Source organism: Cinclus cinclus, chromosome 3 (genome assembly GCF_963662255.1).
Source record: "Cinclus cinclus chromosome 3, bCinCin1.1, whole genome shotgun sequence".
NCBI lineage: Eukaryota > Metazoa > Chordata > Aves > Passeriformes > Cinclidae > Cinclus > Cinclus cinclus.
The window spans coordinates 43,749,504-43,774,412 of NC_085048.1; the positions used below are offsets into that span (position 1 = coordinate 43,749,504).

General features: G+C 37.9%; 1 protein-coding gene across 1 annotated transcript in view; it reads right to left on the bottom strand.

Moving 5' to 3' along the window:
- Positions 1 to 24,909, bottom strand: part of PDSS2 (decaprenyl diphosphate synthase subunit 2) — a 110,002-nt gene that overhangs the window by 61,513 nt on the left and 23,580 nt on the right. Inside the window, exon 2 of the mRNA XM_062488715.1 lies at positions 2,246 to 2,377. Within this exon, the coding sequence (XP_062344699.1) occupies positions 2,246 to 2,377 (132 nt within the window). The remainder of the gene's footprint in view (positions 1 to 2,245; positions 2,378 to 24,909) is intronic.

Below are 24,909 nucleotides of genomic sequence, written 5' to 3' on the forward strand. Positions count from 1 at the left end.
CTCATTACAGTGCCAGAAATAATATTTCCAGCAAAACATTATGTATAAAGATGAAGTAATTATATGGCATGGCAACAATAAGAGCTGTATAGATTACAGCTGAGCTGAAAATCTGTAAGAATCTGTTTCCAAAAAATACTATCCAAAGCTGGAGATATATAAGCAATAAAGGATTAAGCATATTTCTTCACTTCATATCACTGAGGGATATACTTTGCCTTTGATATATATGTCCAATATACACAAACCATATATAATTACACTGTAACCAAGACAGCAGACAAAAATGCACTAATGGAAAACAACATCCTTTTGTTTGTCTTCAGGAGAGGGCAGTTTGTAAAACACTGCTTGGAATACACATTAAAAATATCACAAAAACCCTTTAAGATCACAACATTAAAAGCTGCCTATTCTCTTAGCTATATACAATGGAAAAATGGAAATCAGAAATTAGACTCACATTTAAATAAGTGTAGCTGAAAAAGTACCTGAAATAAAGAAATAACTTCAAAGGCAAAGCCCACAGTGACTTCAGCAGAGGGCAAGAAGTGACCATTACGACACAAAATGAAACTGCGCAGTGGCATGTTTGCTTGTATTTACACCATGCTGCAGGACTTAAAGCGTCATTGAAAATTCACTTAAATTAACAACTCCACAGTCATCACTTTTGCAGACAGTAATGAACCTTAAGTGAACCTGTGTGGGTGTATTCAAAACTGCTTCATTTTTGGCATACCTTTGTAACTCCGAACTAGATATTCTAATGGCTATTGACTTGCACAAACTTAGATTATTAGGCTAGATTTTCAGCTGGTTGAACTGGCATCATTCCAATGATGTCCATTTACACCAAATGGCTCATTATTAATTCAAGGTTTTATTTGCTCCTTAATGAATACTTCCACACTAGTTCACCTTCCCAACGGCAGCTTTAAATACTCAAACTTTACCTCCATGGTCAGAATCATCATACTCAAGAACTCAGTTATCAAAAAAAGAATGCCTTTTCTCTCCTTTTATGAGGCATACTTAAGGTAAACCTTTAAAATAATTTTACAAAACAAACTAAAATACCTCCTGTGCCATAATTAACTAACTACAATTATGCTTTCATACAGCACCATTTGCATATAAATATAAAAATTTTACAACCCTAAGGGGACATTACAGATGAAACAAAATAAGAATGGAATTAAACAGCTAAAGGGACAACACAGCTCTCCATAACAAGCCTGCTTTACAGCCTTGTCCTTTTTCTTACTTGTTATTTCTGCCTGTACTAATTCATATATATTTTCCTTCTCTGATATTTTAAGATACTACATAGATTTAAAAATTTTTATTTGTTTGGTCTTTCCAATTCTATGATACTACCTCTGCATTTTGAAACAAATCAGGATGCAAACATGTTACTAAGCTTGTGCATCTTCATTTAGTATGTTAGTTAGTAGGAAACAGTATGTTTCCTCAACCAGGCAACCCACACTTTTTCAAAATTATTTTTAAAAATTCAAATTTTACAATTTTTCACCAAATCTTATTACTTACTTCAGCTGAATAGTTCATTATCAAATATACAAAGGAGAACAACCACTGACTTTCATTACTGGTGTTATTAGTATTAAGAAATTTAGTTTAAAAGCTTTAAAATACTTTTAAAAGTATTTGGGAACTCAGTGGAGCTGAAACATCTCAGTAAGAGCCTACGGAACCATAATGGTAGGCTTGGTAAACCTGCTGTGACGTGTGGGAGGTAAAAACTTTATTCTATACTGCTGCTGCACGGGAGAACACCCTTCAAACAGGCTATACAAAAACTTCTGTGCTCAGTGAGACCAACTGGTGTCCCGCAAGGCTGACATCTCACTCTGAAATTTCTAGTGAACAGTGAAATTTCTTGTGAACCCAAACAACATTGGAGGAAATTAAAATGAAAATACTCTATTTAAAAATATTTTCTAGCATTGTTTTTTCTTTTTTTTTTTTATTCTGACTTAATGTCAACTTTCAACTAACTATCTTGACCCAAATGTTTTCAGTTTGGTTGTGCCCAAAACCCACAATTAAGATAAAAGATACAAAGAGTAGCAAATGGTTTTCACTGTGGAAAGCTTATAATAAACCTGAGGAACAAAGCATTGTGATTAGGTAAGTATTGATTTTCCTTTACAGGTGAACAGACCACTTAGGATGCTTTGATACCACCATCAAATATACCTTAGCATATCATACTACATACCTGGAATAAATTCCACTGACCATGTCATGCTGGAAAGAGAGTTGTGCTGTGCTGGGTCCAGCAGCTTTGGAAATAAGCAGTACGACCAAACCTCGCATCTGTAAATTATTTCGGCTGTCATACACAAAACCCCTAAAACAGGAAAAAGAAAAAAAAGGCGTATTTTCACAATCCATGTTCACTGGTTGTACCAAAGTAGAAAAAAAGACCTCAGGCTGCCAACCATCCATCATGTCTTTAACATTCATATTAGCAGGGAAATAAGTTTCAATTATGAATCATGATCTTCTGTCATCCTTTACCTGACACAATAAAATCCTACTATTGCAGAGAAAAGCAAATATTCAGGATTGAATTTAATCTTGATTATTTTCAAGGTGCAGCATGTCTCTTGCATTTCACGTCATGTCATGACAGAAGTATTTCAGAATAATTCAACGTACTCTACCGTAACAGGAACATAAGAGCTTTCAGTTTCTCATCTGATGTACCAAAAAAAAAAAGCCAAAAGTAGCCTCCTACTTCATGAGAAGAAAGGCAAAGGAGGAAAGGTACAGCCAAAATCTATAACCTGCTGAAAGGAAACTGTTTAGTGGTTGTGAACAGAGGGCATAGTACATAAAACAGGTCTAACTATAGTAGGAAAAAAATGAAAATGCAAAAACTGAATGTATAGAATAATAATTAAAGATAAATGAAGTAGAGATGAGCTGGTTTAAACAAAAAAAACCTGTTTCAAATGCTACAACTTCAAATTTGGGGTCAGAAGGAAACTAGGAAACTGCCCCTGAAATCCTATTTGTTGAGAGCAATTACAAATGACCATTTAGATACAACATCTCAGAAGTTAATTTGTTTTAAAGTGAGCTTAGCTTTCCTTTTTGACTGCAATATCTCCAGTTGTATTCTTCCTGTCCTTGTCAAACTTTCTACTTCCCACACTCATCAATACAGCTAAATACCTAGACAAAAGGATCATACACTCCAGATGCTATTAAACTTGTAAACTAATTTCTGATATATAAGAGCCAATATCTCTGATATCATTTAAATATTTGTTAAATAAATCACATGAAGAACTACATCACAAATTACTAAGTACTTTAACTCATTTTAGCCCAGAGTAAAATTTTAGCCCTAATAACTGAAGGAAGTCAAAACAAAACTGTCTTGACATCAGCTGATTGGAAAAAATCTAAGTTGTTGTCTTGCAAGCATGTTTGAATAAAGAGAACAGTGGATGCACTCTAAAGTTTCATTTGGATTTCTGTCATTACGTGAACACTTCACAGTGCAAGTGTACCTTCTGTACACGACTTAATTAACAGACACAAAAACATGAAGAATCATTCAAATAGCATCTTTCTCTGTGAAAGTTCCTGTGCTATGCAAATAAAATGACTTCTTGAGTCTTTACATCCTGTTTTACAGTGAAAAGGAAATGGTCCCAACTATGCCCAGAGAAGAATGAGCAGGACCACCCAGGTAGCTGCTGCTAATCACCTTCTGGGATTCATCTTCGTATCCACACTCACACACCCGATTCCAGGCTAATATTCCTCCCTCCAGAAATGCCCAAGCTCCCACTCAGTGCAGCTACAAGTGTTACAAAAGCTACACCCTACAAATGCCATGATCAATTAAGATAAGAGAAGGCCAGTATGACTTTTTACCACAACCCACAACACTTTTAGCTCTGGTGAGATCCAACTAGCCAAATGAGGCCATGACTTCTGTGCCTTTATAATCTGCCCACATCCTCTTTGCTTCACCTGCAGGCTGGCACACCCTGCACAAGTCAGGTGTACCCATTGAGCCTGACAGCTCAGGATACCCCATGATCATAGCAACCCTGACCAGAACAACATAAAAAGGGAAATAGTACAAGGGAGATTCTATAAAACTTCCCAAAGCAGAAATTTATTTATTTATTTTTTTAATACTTCCCAGCCACTTAAACCCATGAAAGATTGCAGTGCTCAGATCTCTGCTCAAGGGCAGGAGCACTGTGGACATGTGACATGCACCTTTATTTTGTTTACTGGGTACACATAGTGAGGGCTTTTAAGGAGGAGGGGGATAGCTGCTTGCCTCCAGCACTCTGTGAATTTGTAACCTGCATTTTTCTATTCTCACCAAACACACAAATACATAATTTTTTTCTTACCATGCTCCAATATTCAGTTAATAGAATGCAGCCCAGGCAGTGATACGCTTAAAACTCTATAGATTTCCAAAGTCAGAGCCACAATGAACAACAAGCTAACCAGGAAAAAGACAGAAAGTACATATAATGAATAATACAAGGTGCATATGCATTCTGTACACAGAATTCAGAATTGTTTGTGGGGGTGTAAGTACTTCTCTAGCTTGAACTTCAGTTGACCACATTACACACAACCACAAACGTTACATAGATGATGCAACTGAATTAAAATATATTTCCTCCACACTGTTCAGAACTCTATCATTTTTAAAGAAAAGTGGTTTTAGGAAAAGAATTGTTTTTTTCCACATATGTATGTGGTAAAATCAAAGTGTATTACTAAAGGCAGAGATATAGTGAGAAATTAATAACGCTTTAAAAATCAGCACATTATAGTGATACTCTGAACAATCAGAACACTTGGCTTTTTCATGCCCAGTTCTCTACAGCTTGACAAGTGACAGGATGTTACAAAAGTAGACATAAAAAGTGTTCATAACAGGAACATGGAGCACTGGACTTCAAATAAACTACTGCCTAGACAGACACTGGAAGTGAAATATTTTTACCTGATTCAGACTAGGGGAGGAACAGAAGAAAATTACCTACGTTGAAAATACTCAGTCTGAAGCAATAGCAAAAGCAAGTGCTATGGGCTGTTCAGGGGGGTTGAAACACCACTAGCAATGAATACCTTACATTCTTAGCAGAAACTCTTAATGAAAAGTGCAGCTGTGGGTGGGGGGAAGAACAGAACAGAAAAATCAAGTAATAAGGAACAATATGTCTATCTTTGCTACACCTAATCATACAGCCTGTACACTACATATGGTTTGGATGCAATTTTAGACAGGATTTTCTATGAATTACCAAACCAGTAGTCAAAGTTTAACTCCATTTTCAAGACATGTTGTGTTACTGACAGTAACACATCCACACTAAAGCAAACCGCGTTAGACTTGAAACAAATAAAGCCTCCGGTGATCATCCTTTAGACACTGGGAAATACTGCAGTTACTTGACATGGCTTCAGGGGTCACATTCACATTCTGAATTAAGCTCCCCAGAGATACTCTGCACAAGTAACAGCAACACAAAAGTCTTCCAGATGGTGCAATTAGTCTTGATGGGTATGTGGCAGGAGACAGGTGCCTCCAGGGAAAAAAGTGAACTAAAAGCAACCCAAGTGAAATTGCGCACACAGAAAAAGATACATCAAGCTGACACTCTTTTGGAAAACCTCTGCTGAACAACACAAGTGCGTGCATAGGGTACCCAAAAAAAAACCAAACCAAACAAAAAAAACAAACAACAAAAAACAAAAAACAAAACAAAACAAACAAACAAAAAAACTCAATCATTAGCACAATTTTGCTTCCTCTTAAGTTTACAGGCTGGGTATCTTCAAATGCCATACTTCATCCTCGGGGCACTGCACACCAGGAAAAGGTAGGGAAGTCAAACACCTTTACGATTCTGAATTCAGAATTCGGGGGAGGGAAAGGCATTTACTCTAGATATCATCCATGTGACAGAGTAACCCAGTTGAAAACTGACAGATCCGCAGTTTTAAATACAACACGGTGTTCGAGAAAAAAGAAGAGAAAAAAAATTTTAAAAAAAATTAATAAATAATCCATTCCCCAGCAGAGGGGAGAAGCGCCTGGCTGTACCACATGCGCGGTGTGACACCGCACAGGCACAGGAGACTCACACCACCCACGCAGGCAGTGACACTGGCTAATAGCTAATGCGCTGCAAATTACACCTCCTACTACCGGGGTCCGTCTGCTGCACGGAATAAACCGAGCAAACATCTCACTTGCTGCTTTGTGTATTGCTCCACACAAAGCAGCTACTGCAGGGGAATTTCAACCTCCGGTGACAGTCAGGTTTAACTCCATTGAAAATTTACACTTCCATTAAAACAAAAATCTGCTATCCGTTGCAAGCGTCATGTGTAGTTAAAATAATTAAATACCACAAAGACTTTAAAATTATTTTCATGAGACAAAACCACCTTCCTAGCACTTTTTTTCCCATTATTAGATATTTTTTCCCATTATCCTATATTAAACTGTGAATTTGAACAACAGAAAGGAAACACGCAACTATAACAGTTACTGTAAGGATGAGCTGGACACAGGGATAATTTCATGGTACCAAAAGGCAGCAAAAAAAACCCTGCACAGGCAACTGTGAAGTCAATTGACTCTGAACGTGGGTGTAGCAGAAGAGACCATACTCATGGGTACTAGTACTAACTCAAATTTAATTATGAAGAATGCAGAACAAATTTCCCAACAAAACTGATGTGGTAAGGCATTTTGGGAGGGACAAAAAGGGTTGTTAAATGTTTAGATAAACATTGTTAGCATTTCCCAAATGTTCTGCTCATGACTCAAGCAAGCAGGAGCTGTGGGGCTTGCAGTCCTCTCATCAGTTACCCCACAGGAGCCCCTCTACCCCACCCAGGTGTATTTGGTGGCCAAAGAACTGCTGCTAGGGGCTGAAGTGGACAGATCACTGTCCTCCTCATCTCCTCTGGTGACTTTTACCCTTCCTTTCCAGGCATTCTATTGAAGGTGTCCCACTGACAAGATCAATCGTTTTGTTTCAGGCCATACACAAGCCCAGTGTAGCTAACAAGGGAAAGGAAAACAGAGAGGAATTCCATTCCTCTACCTTCCCTCTTCAGCTGTCAAACAAAAGGGGGGGGGGAATGATCTGTTCACACAGCTCTAATAAAAAACAGCTGGGAAAGTCTCTAACACAACCAAAATCAATTACGCTGATGAACAAGATTTATAAGCATAGTACAGTGTCATTGAAAGCCCAGGCTAGTTTTAGGCTAAACTAGAAACTATTCTGAAAAAGAAACCCCGCAATTCAAACTGACAGTCCCAGATGTGACAATATAAACAGTTTTCAGTCTGTAACATCTCAGGAAAGTACCTTCCATTTTGCTCAACATAGAGGGGTTATCAGGATGTGCTCATAGTTAGAGGTGCAGGTACATTTTAAAAATAACACAACCCATTCTTTCAAAATTAATTATAACAGATAATTCTACAGCTATCATTAGAAGTAAGGCATGGAGCTACTTGGCAAGATTCTCGGCTTCCTTATTAGAAATGCAAGAAATACCAGCCTCAGGACTTTTATCCAATTTGCTTTATTAATGACTTGTCAGAAGTAAATAAGAGAAAATTCTCTGACATACTCATTTTTTAAATGGATGTTAAACCACTGTATTATTGATGTGCATATATGAATCATGGGATTCACCATCTGACCATTTGATCACACTCAAACATACATATATTTTAAGTACTGAGAGCATTCAAAGTTACACATTTGGTATATGCTAACAGCAATCTATAGCAACTTGTTTTCACCTGCCACTCGTGTTTCAAGTATTTATTAACTATCCTTCTGCATATCTCTCCAGAACACATTAAAAACCCTGGCACATTCCAAGTTACAGATCTGTAGAGGAGAATCAGCCTTGTCATGGCATGTGCTTTGAGCATGATTCAGAAGGGGAGAGGAGACAAACTTACTTCACATGGAAAGAACAGAATTTAAAATTCAGATTCAAATTAAATACACAGCTGACAGAAAATGATAGAAGAAGGAATGCTCTGGAACCCACATGCCATCTCAACTCAAGAGCCCACTAGAGGCTGCAGATGAGAATGTTTGTTTTAGAAACTTATTCTTGGATTAGGACAACTAAATATTTCTTTGCATATGGAAAATTAGTATTGAGGTTTGGGGAATTTCCTTAACTGAAAAACAGGCTTGTGAAAAAAGGGATGAGTCTCATCTCTGTCATGTAACTGCCTGGTAATTAAAAGGGTTTATCCACTAAGGGCAGAATTCTGCAATGAGTCACGCCAGACTTGGAGGAATTGATGTTGGTGTCCCACTCTGCAGGAATATGCTCTTAGACCAGGTTGCAAGGGAGTTCTTAACAGCCCCCCCTGCACCACCCACATCTGAGAAATAAGGGGTCTCACCCCATCAGATTTGTGAAGCCAATCACAAAGAAACACAAGATTTCACAGACGAAACACCAAACAAAAGTCTGGTGCGAAGAAGATGGGCCTGTCTCTGCACTAGCTTTTCATCCAAAGGCAAAAAAATTAAAAAGGTAATTTAGAAGTGTGTTTTTCATTTATGACACAAGGAAACTTTTTAATAACTTCAACCATTATGTGGTGTGATGCCTGGAGAGTTGAAAGTAAGCCAAAACAGTAACTTAGTCATATGCAAAACAAGAATGGTTGTGGTCCAGTGAGGAAGTACTTGCCTGAAATTTATGGGCTCATAGCTATACATCCATAGGCAGAGCCACTGAAAAACTAATGCATGTTGTATCCATGCTTTCACTTGGCTGCTCTTAGACTTAGGAGTACTTAGAAAGGAATTGCAACCAAGGTCTTCAGTAGAAAACAGGCCTCAAAATACACAGTTCCACAAAAGCTGAAGCATTTTTTGGGATGCAAAGAACTGTATAAATTTGGGTACCTCTTCTTCCATTTAGGAAGTGTCAGACAGTTACTCAGATGGAGAGAGTGACTAAAGATCATTTAAAATACAGCTTGTACAAAATTAATGTGTTCAAGAATCCCAGAAATCCACATAAAGTGTGTCTTTAAAGTATTAAATATATTTTTCACAAACTGAACAGAAACATAACAAAGATGATCTTTGCTGTTTTATCTCGGAGGACGATTGCAAAAGTATAGTTTCTAGAACAGAAATCTCCTAGAAGAAAACTTGTAGGGCCCTTTCCAACTCAAGTGAGTCCAACTGCTCAATTTTCATGGGATATTTCTTATGAGGAGAAATATTTCTTAAATAATAGGTAAAAATTCTATCCAAAGTTTCATCACTCTATTGTTTATTAAATGTGATCTTCACAGGGACCAGGAGTGCAGAAAACTGTAGTCCCAGGTAGGAGGTGCACAGAATTTGGGGTCAATTGAATCATTCCCAGAAATAATTTATCACAAGACAAAGTCTTGCACGTAACTTTTTGGAGAATCTTAAGGAAAAGCCACAGCACCCTTCAAGACTGCAAGTGAGGCTGATCTCTTTCTGGAGCTGCTACATGCACTCATTTCTTAAGGCTTTAGTAACTATCCCAAATATTGCACTACTTTCAAGAAGAAAATTCCAACAGCTTCCAAAACACAGCAATGATCACAAAAGATGGAGCCTTCCAGGAAAATATAAAAGTCAGAAGGTTAAATAAAATAGTGGAGATTCAAATGGACAAGATCCTACAAAACCCTAATCTTATTCTTAAGTTTAAGAAACTACAGCTTTTGATCAGGCACAAAAAAAAAAACAAAACAGATACTCAGCCATGGTAACTTGGAGTTAATTGTAACTGAGCACTTGTAGCTCCTCAAAATCAATACAGGCTACTAATTCTTGAAATAAAAAACCACAAAGTTTCCCCATGAGTTTTGAGAACCCTATTTAGACACTAGTATCAATCTACCATTGACTGCTACTAGGCTAATTTGATTTCCCAAAAAGGCAGAGGTTTTGAATCATTCCCCCATGAAGATCAGATACATAGATGCATATTATTTTCAGGGGTTTTGATGCACTTATTTCCTTTAGAGTAAGACATTCCCTTGGATCAATGAGAGGAGTTACTTTTAAAAACAAAAACAATAAAAAAGAAACAAAACCAATCAACTAAAAAACCCAAACCAAACAAGAAAAGCCAAAAAAACAACAAACAAAAAACCCCAATAACAACAAAAAAGCCCACACTTTAACAGCTCCCATTTTTCTACAATACTTATGACCAGATGGAGACAAAGAGGAAAAATATTTGCTTGGTGAGAAGAAGAGAACCAAACGCACAGGAACAGTTTGACACTTAAGTGTGAAAAAGGCTGTTTTGAGATTGCATGGCCATCTAAGATCTGAAAAAATACCCACTATGGACACTGCAAAAACCGCACTGTAAAATTAAAAGGCAGCTATAATCAGACATGTGTCTCAAAGACATTGATTATTCAGTAAAAATAAATTATTTACTACTATTATTACTTAAAGTAATTCTACTCTCTACCCAAGAGATCCTATGGGTAGTAGAGGCAGGGCAAAAAGGACCACTTTAAGAATGACAATAAAGGCACCACACAGGAAACAAACCACCAAAATGTATTTTTAAACCAACTGCCTGTCTTTGCTGTTTTTCCTGGACTTGATTTGGAATGTGATGTGGATAGCAGGCAAGCTAACATCAAAAAATGCAGTTAGTATCTGAGTGCAATTACTATGACCAGTAGCTTGCAGGTCTGGCACCCTTATTTTTCTAACCACAAATACTTAGACAGAAGCCTAAATTTTGTGTGTCTGATTTCTCCATCAATATTTGCTTTATTTAAACTTTGTGGGAGGTCTAAAACCCCACTGCCAACCAGTATCAACAGGTGGACTCAAGCACAAGACTGCTTTTCTGGGAACAGGCTCTTCCAGATGCAGGAATAATCTGCTAAGTGAAGTGAATAAAAATATATTGGAAGGGTTCAGTGAATGACAGGAAGATGATTAGCTTCAGAAGGCTAATGAATTCAGACACCTCTGGAGGTCCAGTGTCACTTCAGCAATATTATAATTGTAGAGCCTGTCATAAAAATGTATTTTGCATTAAATAAACTTTACTAGGAAAATGTAACAATGAAATAGGTCAACTCTGGGCCATTATCTCAGACTGAAAATGCTCACAGCATGTTTTACAAATGGATGAAATACAAAAAGGGAAAAATGTTAGGCTACTTATTGTCATGACAGAATGATATAAAAAGTTCTTTTAACCTTCCATACTGAATAAGATTTCTTGATAACAACTTCACTGATTTTCAGTGTTATTCAGATGAATTAATTACAAATATTTCTTCCCTAAAAACACTAAAAATTCCCTAAAAGAGTCTCTACTAGTAGTGAGAAAGAGGTTCCAAATTTTCTGCTTGAACAGATTGTTCTCCCTTTAAGTAGCTCAAGCCAAATACATACCTAGAGCACCATAAACAAAAAGCTTTCTTCTAGATAGAAATAGAAATTAAGTGGTTGACCTACCAACAGCATTGCTCCAAATGCAGCACCTCTACAACATCACTACCTAGCAGAGTTAGGTGGTTATGTACAGCAGAAGCCGATGGGGGGGAAAACACCTTAAAACATAGTGGATGATTAGCACAAAGTGCAAGGCAGCAATATGAATATACAGTCTCAAATGAGGGAAAAAACCAGATACTCCCAGATTCTATGACAAATACATACACTTCTAAATACTATGCCTGAAGGTTTTTCAATTGCCCCACGTAATCAAAGCAAACTTTAAAAAAAAACCTATTTCAAGCCAAGAGTGAAGACGACAGACACACTTAGACTGTAACTCTTAATAGTATTATCTTCATTTGCCGTTTTTCTCTAGATTTCTGGTTCTAGACTTTTTTTTTTCAGTGAGAACCAACTGACCAACTCTGATAATTGAGATGAATCTGGGTTTTTACTTAGGTTAAAGAGCATTTTCGTGTGATCTCCATCCAAATTCCGTATTTATCACTCCACTGCATCAATAACACAATTGGGCTTCTTCATCTGAACTAAAACCCCTCCTTCTACAAAGATCAACCTAAAACCCAAGAAGTATGTGTCACCTTTTCATGGATGATTGCTAAGCATCAAATAAGCTCATTAAGTGACCAGCAGCATGCTATGAATTTCTTAAGTCTTAAAAGACAATATAGCACAAAAATTCTGGAAATATTCTACAGCAAAACAACTGTTAGGAAATATAATTCACTGGAAAACTTTAGATATTTTCAATTCTCTTTTTTTCCTCAGGAAATGCAAGACTTCAGAAGGCCTGAGATTTTAAGCAAACACTTGTGGTTTTGGAAATGCTGGTTTCCACGGCAACCAGTAAGGTCTTCTTTATATAGCATTATAAACAGATGGTAAAGACCGGTCATGTTTGCTTCTTTGCCAACGTATCAATAGAACTGCTGTACTACTCTATCTCTTGTATTAGAGTTATTAAGTAACTTGGGTGTTTGAGCAACAAAATCTACAAATCAGACTTGCTCAACTAGTAGGGGTTTTTTCCACAAACACATGAAGATTCTCAACAGTAAAGTCTCTGTAGTCTACATAGGCAGATTTCCTTGGCAAAGCTTTTTATAAATGTTTTCTCAGCACTCGCCATGTCGGGTACATTGCTACCACAAATATGAATCTGACAGGGATTAAAATAATGAATTCAACCAAGAAATAGAAAATTGACTGGTATTAAAGTGTACTTCAGAATTGTTGTATTGAATTTGGAATTATTCAGAGAAGATACAATGAACTGTAAACTCACTTTCATTGTGTCACAATAAGCAGAGGTTATTCTTGAAGGTGATTTGTAAAATAAAGAAAACCTATTTGCATTTAAATGTGTCAGTTATAGCCATGGCACACTATGTACAAGTGGTTTCTTTTCCATAGATGGTTGGTAGTATCAAGAGAATTTGATTTGGTACAGCATTCAGTTTTGTACCTCTCTGGAAAAGTCTGAAGTACCAACTGCTGGCAGTGCAAGCTAACATAGATTTTTGCTACTGATTTCAGCTGATTCCTCCAGTGGTTTAGCTGTTTAATATGTTTCATGCCAAAAATGAGGGGAAAAAAAAAAACGTAGAGGAAAGGTAGAAACAGGACTCACATCAGGTTTTTGACTGCATGTCAGGAGCCCAAATCACACATTTCAGATCAAAGTATCCCCTGTATTATAACTAGATTAGAAATTATTATCAAAATATTATAAAAATATCAGTGTTTCTAATCCAACTTCTACTGAAATTCATGCCTTTTCCATGAGAGCTGGCACATAAATTCTCTACTGCTATTTTTTTTAAACTACTTTGTGGGAGCTTTATAGTTTGGTGGGTTTTTTTTTCACTGAACAGCAGCATCTCAAGGACAAATGTAGTATCTAAAAACTTATCTTTATAGCAAGTACAAATTTCCAGGTCCACTCCTATCCAATCTGCTCCCAATATCACACCAGTTATCACTAATAAGCGAGATTCAAAAAAATCACCACACAACCCAAAGTTCTCAAAACCCACTCAACTTCATAAAACAACCAATAATACATTTTGGAAATGTGTGAACTACTAAAGATGTGAATATGTTTGGCAAAGATCAAAAGGATAACAAGAATTCAGTATGCACAGAGAAGCCAGAAATGTGCTAGGGTATGGATGAGAAGTCTTCCTGCACATCAAATGAGACTGCATTAAGCAACAGGCTCTACAGACAGATAATCACACACAATTTTTGTGTTGGTGGTTGTATGTTTTTCTGTTTGGTACCAGGCAAATGATACACAAATACAATCTAACAGTGAGGTCCATTCCAAGAAAATCCCAAGCTTAAACTGTAGATACCTAACACTACTTAGCATAAAATTCCTAGGGTGGTTTGGTTGCAGAGTCTATTCAGAAGCACATATTCAGATGACTAGAAGTCCCTATTGTTGTCTACATCTTCAAGGATCAATGCACTAGCCACTGCCATGGTCAACATTCCAGCAATTCCAATACACCTCTGTCATTTTAGGATGCTGTTGTTCACCTGCTGGCTACATCAAAACTCACCATTGCCACGCTCCATGTGATTTAGCGTCATGAAACATAAATCTAGTTTGATCTTTGATATATAAACATGGTCAGTAGCAGGTGAATGAGGGTAAGGTTAGGGAACTTTTAAACAAGTCAGATGTGCATCCACAGGTGCTGAACAAACTATCTAACATTACTGCCAGGTTACTCCATGATCTTTAAAAAGTCATGGTAATCAGGGGAGGTTCCCAAGGACTGGAAGAAAGCATCTCTCCTATGTTCTAGAAAGGCAAGAAAGAAGCTGAAAAGCTACAAAGACTGTTGAAGGTACCCAGGTAGGGTAAAACCTTTAACTAATATTCCAAATAAATCAGGTTACAATTTAACAGAGCCCTTTTAAAAGGGGGTGCAGTGCAGAACAAGCATTGTGTAAAGGACCTGAACTTCAGTTTAGCAAGTATATGGAACAGCACTAAATTCAGAATGGGTTGGGGGGCGAAAGGCAAAACCATGTTTCTATCACTCAAAAGCACCACAGGCTTCAACTGTAACACAAGACAACTCAGCCCTAACACCAACTGCTTTGTTTGCATTGGACATAACACAAAAAGATGGGTCCCAATTTCAAGACAGAACAACAACACAAAGAAAGAGAGGGAGCTGCTTTATTTAAGTCACAAAGTTATTTGGAAAAACTGACCACCCCAGTTTTTCCTAGACTGCCTGGTGCCAGAGTCTTGCCAGGAAGGCAAGTTAAAAAACTTAAGTCTGTAGGAATATATGGAGTCCACGAGAAAAAAAAAAACTATAAAGAGGAAGTAGTGCTGGAATGTGAAGCAGGAACCTAATTTCTCCCAACTTCTAACGATTTTGACAGCATGGCAAACAAGTAGAAGGCAGCACTGCTAACAGAGGCGTAAAAAGAGCCACTCTAGAATTGCCAAAAGAGAACACCTTACTAAAATGTCATTCTTGGAGTAGAAGCAAGAGCGAAAAGAAAAATGAAAAATGGATGCCATGCCATCCTTTCTCAATTTGCTTCCAAGAAGCAAATCTACCACTTCAGCTACCTATACTACAAGGAAAACTGTTATTCCCTAATACACGTCAGGCAACCTTGGAAAAACCTCCAAGTAACCATTGTAATAGGAGAGGTGAAAATAGAGGAATCTTCTTTAGGTAATCTGAAAATAAAGATTTTCCAAGGTCCACCACCTAGGGAAAACTAGAGAGCCCAAGGTGAAACTGCCAGGAGCAAAACTGTCCCTGAATTAAGAGTCACAAGGAAGGAAATTTAATATCATATCTAATCATATCTAATATCACATATCTAATCCTGCCTCCAAGAGATATAGAAACAAATAAAAATGAACTGGCAGGTTCTGACAAAGGAATACAGCACTGATATTACACATTTGCTGAGACAAATTGCAATGGGAGTGAGGACAGAGAAACCTTAGACATGCATGAAGATAACTAACTAATTCATGTTTAGTTTACATGTGCGGTTTTTATTATTACATAGATTATCCAGGTATTTTACTCTAACCTGGGACACATCTTGCCATGTAGCTCACAACAGTAATAGTGCCTGCAGACAGTAACTCACAGTAGGACCTACATTTTCAGCAGTAGCTTAAATAAATCTTAAATTATGATAGATTTTGTTACATGAAAAATGTCAATTCAAATTGCTACAGGAATTCTGTCTTATTTTGAAGAGTATCTATTTCTTTTTTAAAGACCTAAAAGCATCTTTATGCTTAGTATTAACAGCCTTAACTCTTAGAATCTGAAATCTTAAAAGATTTCTAGTTTTTCTGGAATGAAGATCAACAAAATGCTGCTTTCAGTCATGCAATGTAATATTATCCAAACCATCAACACCCTACCAACAAAAGAAAACAAATCTTCTGAAAGCAATTCTCTATGTATTTTACATATTCTTTAGTTATACCAAAAGCACACTGTTATTATTGTCATTGGCAAAAGGCACCCATGTAAAGCTATAACTCACTTGTAACTATGACAATTCCCAGGCTTTTTGTTCTCCTGGGTGTACTGACATTTCAAGAAAAAAATGAACAAATGCAATTATGAAAAAAAAGAGACAATGATTTCTCGTGTTACATTATTTTATCTTTTTGTTTTCCAGTTATGTAAGATGCCTGTGGAACAAAATACAAATACTCTTTCATGACTACCTCTTGCAATACTCTCAAAAAATTAAAGCAGAACCTTAAAATAAAAATAAATAAAAAGAGGGTTCAGATAAATCACCACCACCCTCTGAAAAACCAGAAGAGTTCCAAAAATCCTGTAACAACTGTGGCACAGATCTGGAAGTGCTACATCTCTTCTGAGGAAAAAATTACACAAATGTCAGATTTCAGTATCTTTTTTAAACTTCCACCCCAAAGTTATCAGGTACTGTCAAACAGTTTTTCCCAAATGATACTTTGCCAATATTAATAGGGTGCTGACTTGCAGCAACAAGTTAACTAGTTACCTGTTAAAATCGGCTTTTCCTCCACCAGTTTTCCAGCTGTTCCTTTAGCTAAACACCAACTATGCCTGATGTCAGTCAGCTCACATGAGATCATGGAAAAGAAGACCAGATCCAATATACACATTGTCTGATGTGTCGTGACTTGATCAATCACAATGATGCTAACATTCTGCTTATGACATGCAACTACAAATGTTCCTGTAAGTAAATATGAATGAATTTGAGAGTACTACCATCTCAGCACAGACAGCCGTGAAACTCCTGCTTCAACTTCTACATCATTCTATAAGATTTCAGCAACAGCCATTTTGTGCTCTTACACATAAAATAATTTCATTGAGTTTATGCTTGATATGATGAATGAAAACCTCTATACATAATTTCAGTCTGGGGAAAAAACATTGATTGCATACTCAAGATTTTAAATTTATCATGGGTGCCAGTCTGTTCTATTCTTCTGTTTGGCTATCCTTGGTCAAAACAATATCATGCCTTTAAATAAAATTTTCTTAGCACTACTGTGTATTAGCTCCAATGTGTAGATGTCTAACTACTACTACTAGTTTCTTTTAGGACACAAACATAAGGGCAAATATTTCAGCAGAAAACACTTTTCATACACTCGACTTTTAAAAATAATACACTTTTTAAAAATTAAGAGAGAGAGCATGACAAAAAAGGAAAAGAACTTTTGTCGTTCTATGCTGCCTTATATCTGAAAGACAGAATTTAACTTTGGACCATAGCCAAAGAACTTCTAGCAAAGTTGTTAAGGTTTCACCAAAAATCCAGTAGTCCAGTTATATCTTTACTGCAGTTTGCTGGCAAGTTCTTGAGTATGGTAACTGTGTTCCCTACCATGCCAACAGCGGGATACATTTTAATACTTTGAGGAACCATATGCACTTTCCTTGGGATATGTTAGCACAAGAAAAAATGAAAAAGGTCGTTCTCATAAGTGAGTCTAATTTGCACATACAAGCTTGCAGCCAAGGAATATGTTTGTGTGCTACAACATTTTTTTACCCCAACCCACTAAACATTTTTTTTTCTGTACTCAAGCGTACTTCATCTGTGATTTCAATTTGCCATTGAAAAAAGCGTATGTAAGATGAGCTGCAAAATTACAGTATCATAAATTTAAATGTCAAAATGTAAATGAAAAATGTACAGATATCCAAGAAGCATGCCACTGGAATTATACAGAGCTTTAAAAATAAAAAACCTATCCCAGTACCACTACCATTATAACATACAGTGCTCCCCACAATTTTCTTTATCTATCAACTTTTCTTTTTCTAGTTGGCAAATGCTGCTTTTTAGCATTGTTAGATGCCAGTCCAAAAAAAATCTCAGAGATTTCATTTTCTCTCCTCACCAGACTAGGAGGTAGCCAGCTAGAATGCTAGAACCTTTCAGTGCCTCTGGGTCTGTGCTCAGACATCTCCTTCCTGCCGATGAGGTCAGCCACAGCGGATCCTGAGGTTTCTAAAATGAAATATGATTTGTATTTTGTGGTGAAGTACGAGTGATCAGAAATAAAGAATAGGCAGAAAACGAAAATATTAAATTCTGCACTAAAGCCCAGAATATGTTTCTTTGCTTTATTGTATATTGGCTATTCATTCCTCTAGGAAAAAAAAATATAAATGTCCTTCCCTTCACGACAAACTTCTGCAGAGACATGCAAGCCTGCTGTGAAGAAACTGAAACATTTTTACTTCATTGAAGAAAGTAGAAACCGTAAAAAAAAATCTCCAGACACAATGAACAGTCTGACCCAGAGCAAGATATAATTCACAAAAATGTCTGCATATGCACTTCTGCCCCTCTATATTCTTCCTTAACACCTGAGCCTCTGGAGAGGTACTTATGTGGAAAGAAAAGTGTGGATCAACAGCCTCCTGCCATTATTCAGTCTCTCAGAAGGTATAAAACAGCCAAGAACACACACAAATAACTGTTTTCTATGACCCAGATAATTCTTTAGATACACCTGCAAAAGTCAGAGATTTAAAAAGGCTATTCACTATATACTGAGGCTTAGCCTGACTTTTCTCTATAATTGGCAAGGCGAGTTTCAGTTCAACCCCAACACCCTAAAAGTACCTTAGTACAACTTTAATGAGAGGCTGATAACATGACCGCAAACTTTATTCCAGATTTCATGATTACCATCCTCCTTAACTTTCACAAAATTTACTAATTCAAAGAACAAACCTGGTTCTTTGCACACATGTTCACTTCAAATGGTCTCCACTACCAAAGCAAACTTCCAAGAGCTTTGTTGTGTCAGCAGACCAGAAGCCAGGTCTGCTGGCCTCAGCAGAGGCAAGCTCCCCAGCTTACTTCCTCTTTCACCACATAATAAAATACTGAAGAGCAGGCTTTTAGTAGCAAGCCACAAGGCAGAAAAAAACCCAAACTATCTAGAACAACACTAAATGCTAGCTAAATTTAAGGACAACAGTGGTTGCTAGCTATATTCACTGAGTAGGGATCAAATTAAAGTGTGTAGTCTTTAAGTAATCAGATTCTTGCTCTAGACTTAATGACTGCAAATGAAAATTCAACTGTCAAGGGTGCATCTGACAGCTACAGGTAAGTCAGCCATCTAAAAATAAGAACTTGCAAATGTTAATAGACTGTGTATAGAAAATGTCAATCCTGGTGCAAACTCTCAACAAGTAAAATTTAATTAGATCCCCTTATTGACCTTCTTAGAACTGACTCCACAGAGCCTATTTTTTGATAAAAGAATAAAAGCAGTATATTCATCCCTCATATCAGACAGAAATTGGGTGCCTGTGTTAAGAGAAAATTTCCAATGCCATCTAGAGACTCGAATGACAATGTCCTGATTTAATGCAGATGCTTCTTCCAGTCAACAAAAGAGGGGACATGCTAATTCCTGGTCTGTTACACCTGCTAATTTTAATACAAAATTGACTAAAACATACTGCCCTTGACCAGAGTTACAGTGCACTTTCATGCATTAGGACAAGCTATCTTTCCAAGACTTCATATTAAGATAAGTCAAATATCCCACCATTTTAACCTATATTTGCAAATACCATGTGTGACACTGATTCTGTAGAACTAGTGTTTCAATCTTATCACGTTTATAATGCTTGCAGCAGCACCAGAACCACAACGTTCTAAAATATTATTTCTGTAAAATAATGCAAGAAGCGTATGAAAGCATTTATATGATAACATCTATATATGGAACATCTCAATTCTTTTTTGTCAGTCAATAGTGCTGCATGAAATTTACTACACACATCTTCAAAATCCATAAAAACAAAGACTTAGAAATTGTAACACTTCGAGCTCACTCTGAAGCAGAGGAGCATTTGAGACAGGACATCAAGCAGAAAATTCAAATGAGTTGGTATAAATGACAAGTAACATACATAATATGTAATTCTAGGTATATCCAGAGTCATCAAAATGTCAGACTCTGATGACTTAAATTACTTCAATTGAACAATTTATAAAACAGCATAAAGTCTTTCTTTTTACATAATTTCCCTTTTTCATCATATAGAAATTATGTAGTATTTTTATATATACATATCTACACTTACTATATTCAAATATAATAGTAGCCACAAACATAGACACATAGGATAGAATTTTACTCTTGCCCTATATTCTGTTATTAAAACCACAGTAGTAAATAAACAATGTGTTAATGCAAAAATAACTGATCTTGGGACTTTAATTCTTCCTTTGAGTCAATGACCTACCAATTTCACACGAAAAATGGTTTATAGTGATACTAGCTTCCCAGTTTTAGGCTGAAGTGCTTACGACACTCTCTTAGAATTCGCTCTTTTTAGGGAAGTTTTCAATGTAACTTACAAGATAAGCAGAGACAGGAACAAATATTCCCTTGCTAACATCCTATTTCCTTCCAGTTTTGCAGAGACAGTAGCTGCATCCTGTAACTCTAATGGAGTGATGAAGCCTGTATGGTTGTACTTGTTTGCAGGACTCATATAGCTAAAGGATGAAGTACCATTAATGAAAGAAAATGAGCTCTTTTCTCAAACAGCAAGGATTTGGTGCTTCTGGTACACTTTCTTGTTCTTGGGGATCTGCTACAATTTTATTGTTAGTCTGCAGCTAAAAAGAATACCAAAAGCATTTGTTGTGTTCTATTCTTTGATCTAAGAGGGTAGCATGATTATCCCAAGAATATGCACAGGACTACAAGCAAAACATCAGCAACTCCTGAATGTTGAAAGTCCAGTCATTTATCTTACCACTCACTCTTATTCTTAAACGAGAAAAAAAAAAAATCACACAGAATTTTCCTGAGTGGTAAAGACAGAGAGAAAGGGTGAGGAAAGACTACACATCTTGTTAACTACACATCAACTGGACACTGTTCCTGTAAATAACATGTAGTAAAGCACACAGCAACTCAAAATAGGTATTTTCTAATATAACCTCTTTCCTGTCTCTAGGAAAGTGCCTTTTATAACTAAGGGTTATGAATGTCCAAGGATGTTGGCTAATGTTTCAAGCCACTGCAGGTCAGCAATCCCATTTCTGTGCAAAATAATTACAATGTCAGTGATGGGCAGCAAGTAAGTGTGTTCTTAAGCCACAGAGGTGATGTGGGATGTCACCATCCACACTAAGGAATCAGGCAAAGAGATTTTTTTTTCCCCAAGGGAACCAAAACGTCCATTACACATAGGCACAGCTGATGTTCCATTGGCTTTCCTTGCTTTCCTCCTGAACCTTATTCACAGAGTTCTCTATTCATCAGGGCTTCTTATACTGGAACATATAGAGAAAGGATTAATTAAGTTAGGCATAGGGAACTACATACCACATCCTGAGTATCATCAGGCATCAACTTTTAAAATGACAACTGTTTCCTCTTACAAGAAAATGGAGTAAATTGAAAGATGAAGTTTATCACCAATACCCAAAGTACAGTGATAGAAAACATTTGCTGACCCAGGAAAAATGTTCAGCAAGCTGGCCTGCAAAGTGTTACCACAGTAACTTGCTCTCCACGTCAGTATAGCAGTGGCAGCATCAGTTTTGACTTTTCCTTTCCCAGGGCTACAAAGAATCACAAAGGCAAGATGTTCACAAGATGCTGCTTTGGGGATGGCAGCTACAGGTCTTTAAACTACTCACGTCTGCAGCTATAGGCAAACACCACTTAAGAAAGCAATTTCAAATAATTGGTCTGTTCAGAAGGGACCAGAATTGTCCTAGAATGAAACCACTTTTATTCTGTAAAAGAGTCTACACCCTGCTCCAAAATAGCTGCTTGTGCTATAGTTATGCCAATCAATTGCTGTGCCTAGATTACACACCACTGCTATGGAGGCCCCTATTAGAAACCCACCAAAATTCTACTGCCAGCAAAACATGCTCAAAGTCATGCGTGTTAGTTTTATGTGGGGAGTGAGGGTTTTGAATAGGTTAGTTTTTCATTTAAGCAATGGATAGGCTGATCCTTCTGTCTCCTGGGCCACGGGCAAAATACTGTGTATTACTAGATGCACTGTACACTGCCATGTCAGCTGCAAAGTACAACAGAAATTTTTCCTGATGTAAAAAACAATGAGCAGAATTTGGATGAAGAGTTATTATTGGAGGTATTGATGAATACAACAGAGCGGCAAAAGCTAAAAATTGAAACTTAAACTTCCATCCTTTATTAGATATGGCGGTGAGTGCAGTTATCAAGGATGAGGAAAAGGCTGAGGTATGTCACATCTTCTTTGCCTCAGTTTTCTACAATGAGCCAGGTCGTCCTCAGGACAATTGGCCTCCTGAGCTGGTAGATGGGGATGGAGAGCAAAATAGTCCCCTGTAATCCAGGAGGAAGCAGTTAATAATCTGCTGAACCACTTGGACGCTCACAAGTCTATAGAACCAGGTGGGATCCATCTTAGGGTGATGAGGGAGCTCACCAAGCTGCCATCCATCATTTATCACCAGTCCTGGCTCACTGGAGAGGTCCCAGATGACTGGAAGCTGTTCGGTGTGATGGCCATCCGTAACAAGGGCCAGAAGGAGGACCTGGGAAAACTAGAGTCCTATAAGCCTGACCTTGGTGCCCAGCAAGGTTATGGAATGTATCATCCTGAGTGTGATCAAACAGACAGGATCTACAGGAGAGCTGTGGGATCATGCCCAGCCAGCATGGATTTAGGAGGGGCAGGTCATGCCTGACCGGTCTGGTCTCCCTTCTGACCAGGTGACCCTCTGGTGAATGACAGGAAGGCTGTGGCTGTTGTTTACCCAGACTTCAGCAAGGTCTTCCACAGTGTCCCACAGCACACTCCTGGAAAATCTGTCAGCCCACAGCTTGAACAGGAGCATGCTTTGCATGGGTTAAGAACTGGCTGGATGGCTGGGCCCAGAGAGTGATGATGAACGGTGCTGCATCCAGCTGGGGATCAGACACCAGCAGGGTCCCCCAGGGGTCTGTGCTGGGGTCTCTTGTTTAATATCTCTACTGATGATCTGGAGGAGGGGATCAAGTGACACCAAGTTGGATTCAACTGTCAATTTGCTGGATAGGAGGGCGCTGCAGAGGGACCTGGACAGGCTGGATAGATGGGCCAAATCCAAAAATATGATGTTTAACAGGACCAAGTGCCAGGTCCTGCACTTTGGCCACAGCAACCCCCTGCAGCGCTACGGGCTGGGGACAGAGCAGCTGGACAGTGCCCAGGCAGAAAGGGACCTGGGGGTGCTGCTCGACAGCTGACTGAACATGAGCCAGCAGTGTGCCCTGGTGGCCAAGAAGGCCAATGGCATCCTGGCCTGGATCAGGAATGGTGTGGCCAGCAGGACCAGGGAGGCCATTCTTCCCCTGTACTCAGCACTGGTGAGGCTGCACCTTGAGTGCTGTGACCAGTTCTGGGCCTCTCAGTTTAGGAAGGACATTGAAGTGCTGGAGTGCATCCAAAGAACAACAAGGCTGATGGAAAGATCTGGAGAACAAGTTCTGTGAGGATCGGCTGAGTGAGCTTGGGGTTGTTGTGGAGAAAAGGAGGTTTCAGGGGTGATCATATCACTCTCTACAACCACCTGAAAGGAGGGTTTAGCCAGGTGGGGTCGGTCTCTTCTCCAGTGACAAGACAAGAGGACACAGCCTTAAGCTGCACCAGGGGAGGTTGAGGCCAGTCATCAGGAAGAAGTTCTTCACAGAAAGAGTGATTTGGTACTGGAACGGGCTGCCCAAGGAGGTCATGGAGACACTGTCCCTTGCAGTGTTGAAGGGTGGATGTGGCACTCAGTGCCACGGTCTAGTTCACATGGGGGTGTTCAGTCACAGGTTAGACTTAATCTCAAAGGTATTTTTCAACCTAGTTGATTCTGTTATTCTGTGAATGGGCTTACACTGCTTTTTCCTCAGCTATAGACCCCATGTAAATCTCAAGAGGTGTTGAAAATACTTTCAAGTAAAGCTGTTTCAGGTGAAAACAGAAGTCTTTTTTTTTGTTAAAAGGAAAAAAAACCTGCAACAAAACTACAAGTGTTTTGTAGTTCAGACTTCACCTACATTTTCACAGAAACGTGTTTCTTCAGAGTAAAACTGGTTATTTTCCAGACTAAAACTATGTTTTCAAAGCAAGTCAACAACAGGAGAACATGGATGGGGTGCTGGCCATAATCTTAACAAGAAAACAACAACAACAACAAAAACCCTACTGTTTCTTCACAGTAAAGCTAGAATGTTTTTCTGAATATTTTCAATAATTCCCCAGGGATGCTGCACACATAGCAAGTGTATCATTAAATCATTTGTATCACATTATGAAATATCTCATATGTCCAAAGATACAAAGAATTTTCAAATAATTTATAATTTCAAATAACTTGCTAACATAGTTTTGATGTCCAGTTACCAGTGAAGACTTTCTTACCTCACTTTTCACTTTGTCATGGCTGCACGTAAAGCTATGGCATAAATTCATTCCCATGTGAAAGCAGTTTACTTGGTATATTTATTCCTAGCTACAAAAACGAGTCTGAAGTGTTGGAGATTTTGAACCACATTCAAAATAAAGGCATAAACACACTGAGACTACCTGGCACATACCATTGCTAGCTAAACTAAGTTATTTGCAAGTGTGGAGTTTAAAGCTTCACACAAGGAATTTTTTAATAACTTGTGAAACCAAATTTCATGCTAGCTACATGTCATTTTGCAAATCTAGAATGTAGCTGTATAATTCTTAGTTTCATTATGTTACACATTAATTGAAACAAGGTAGTGAAATTCCTGCTTTTCAGCTACACTGGTGAAAAAATGAAC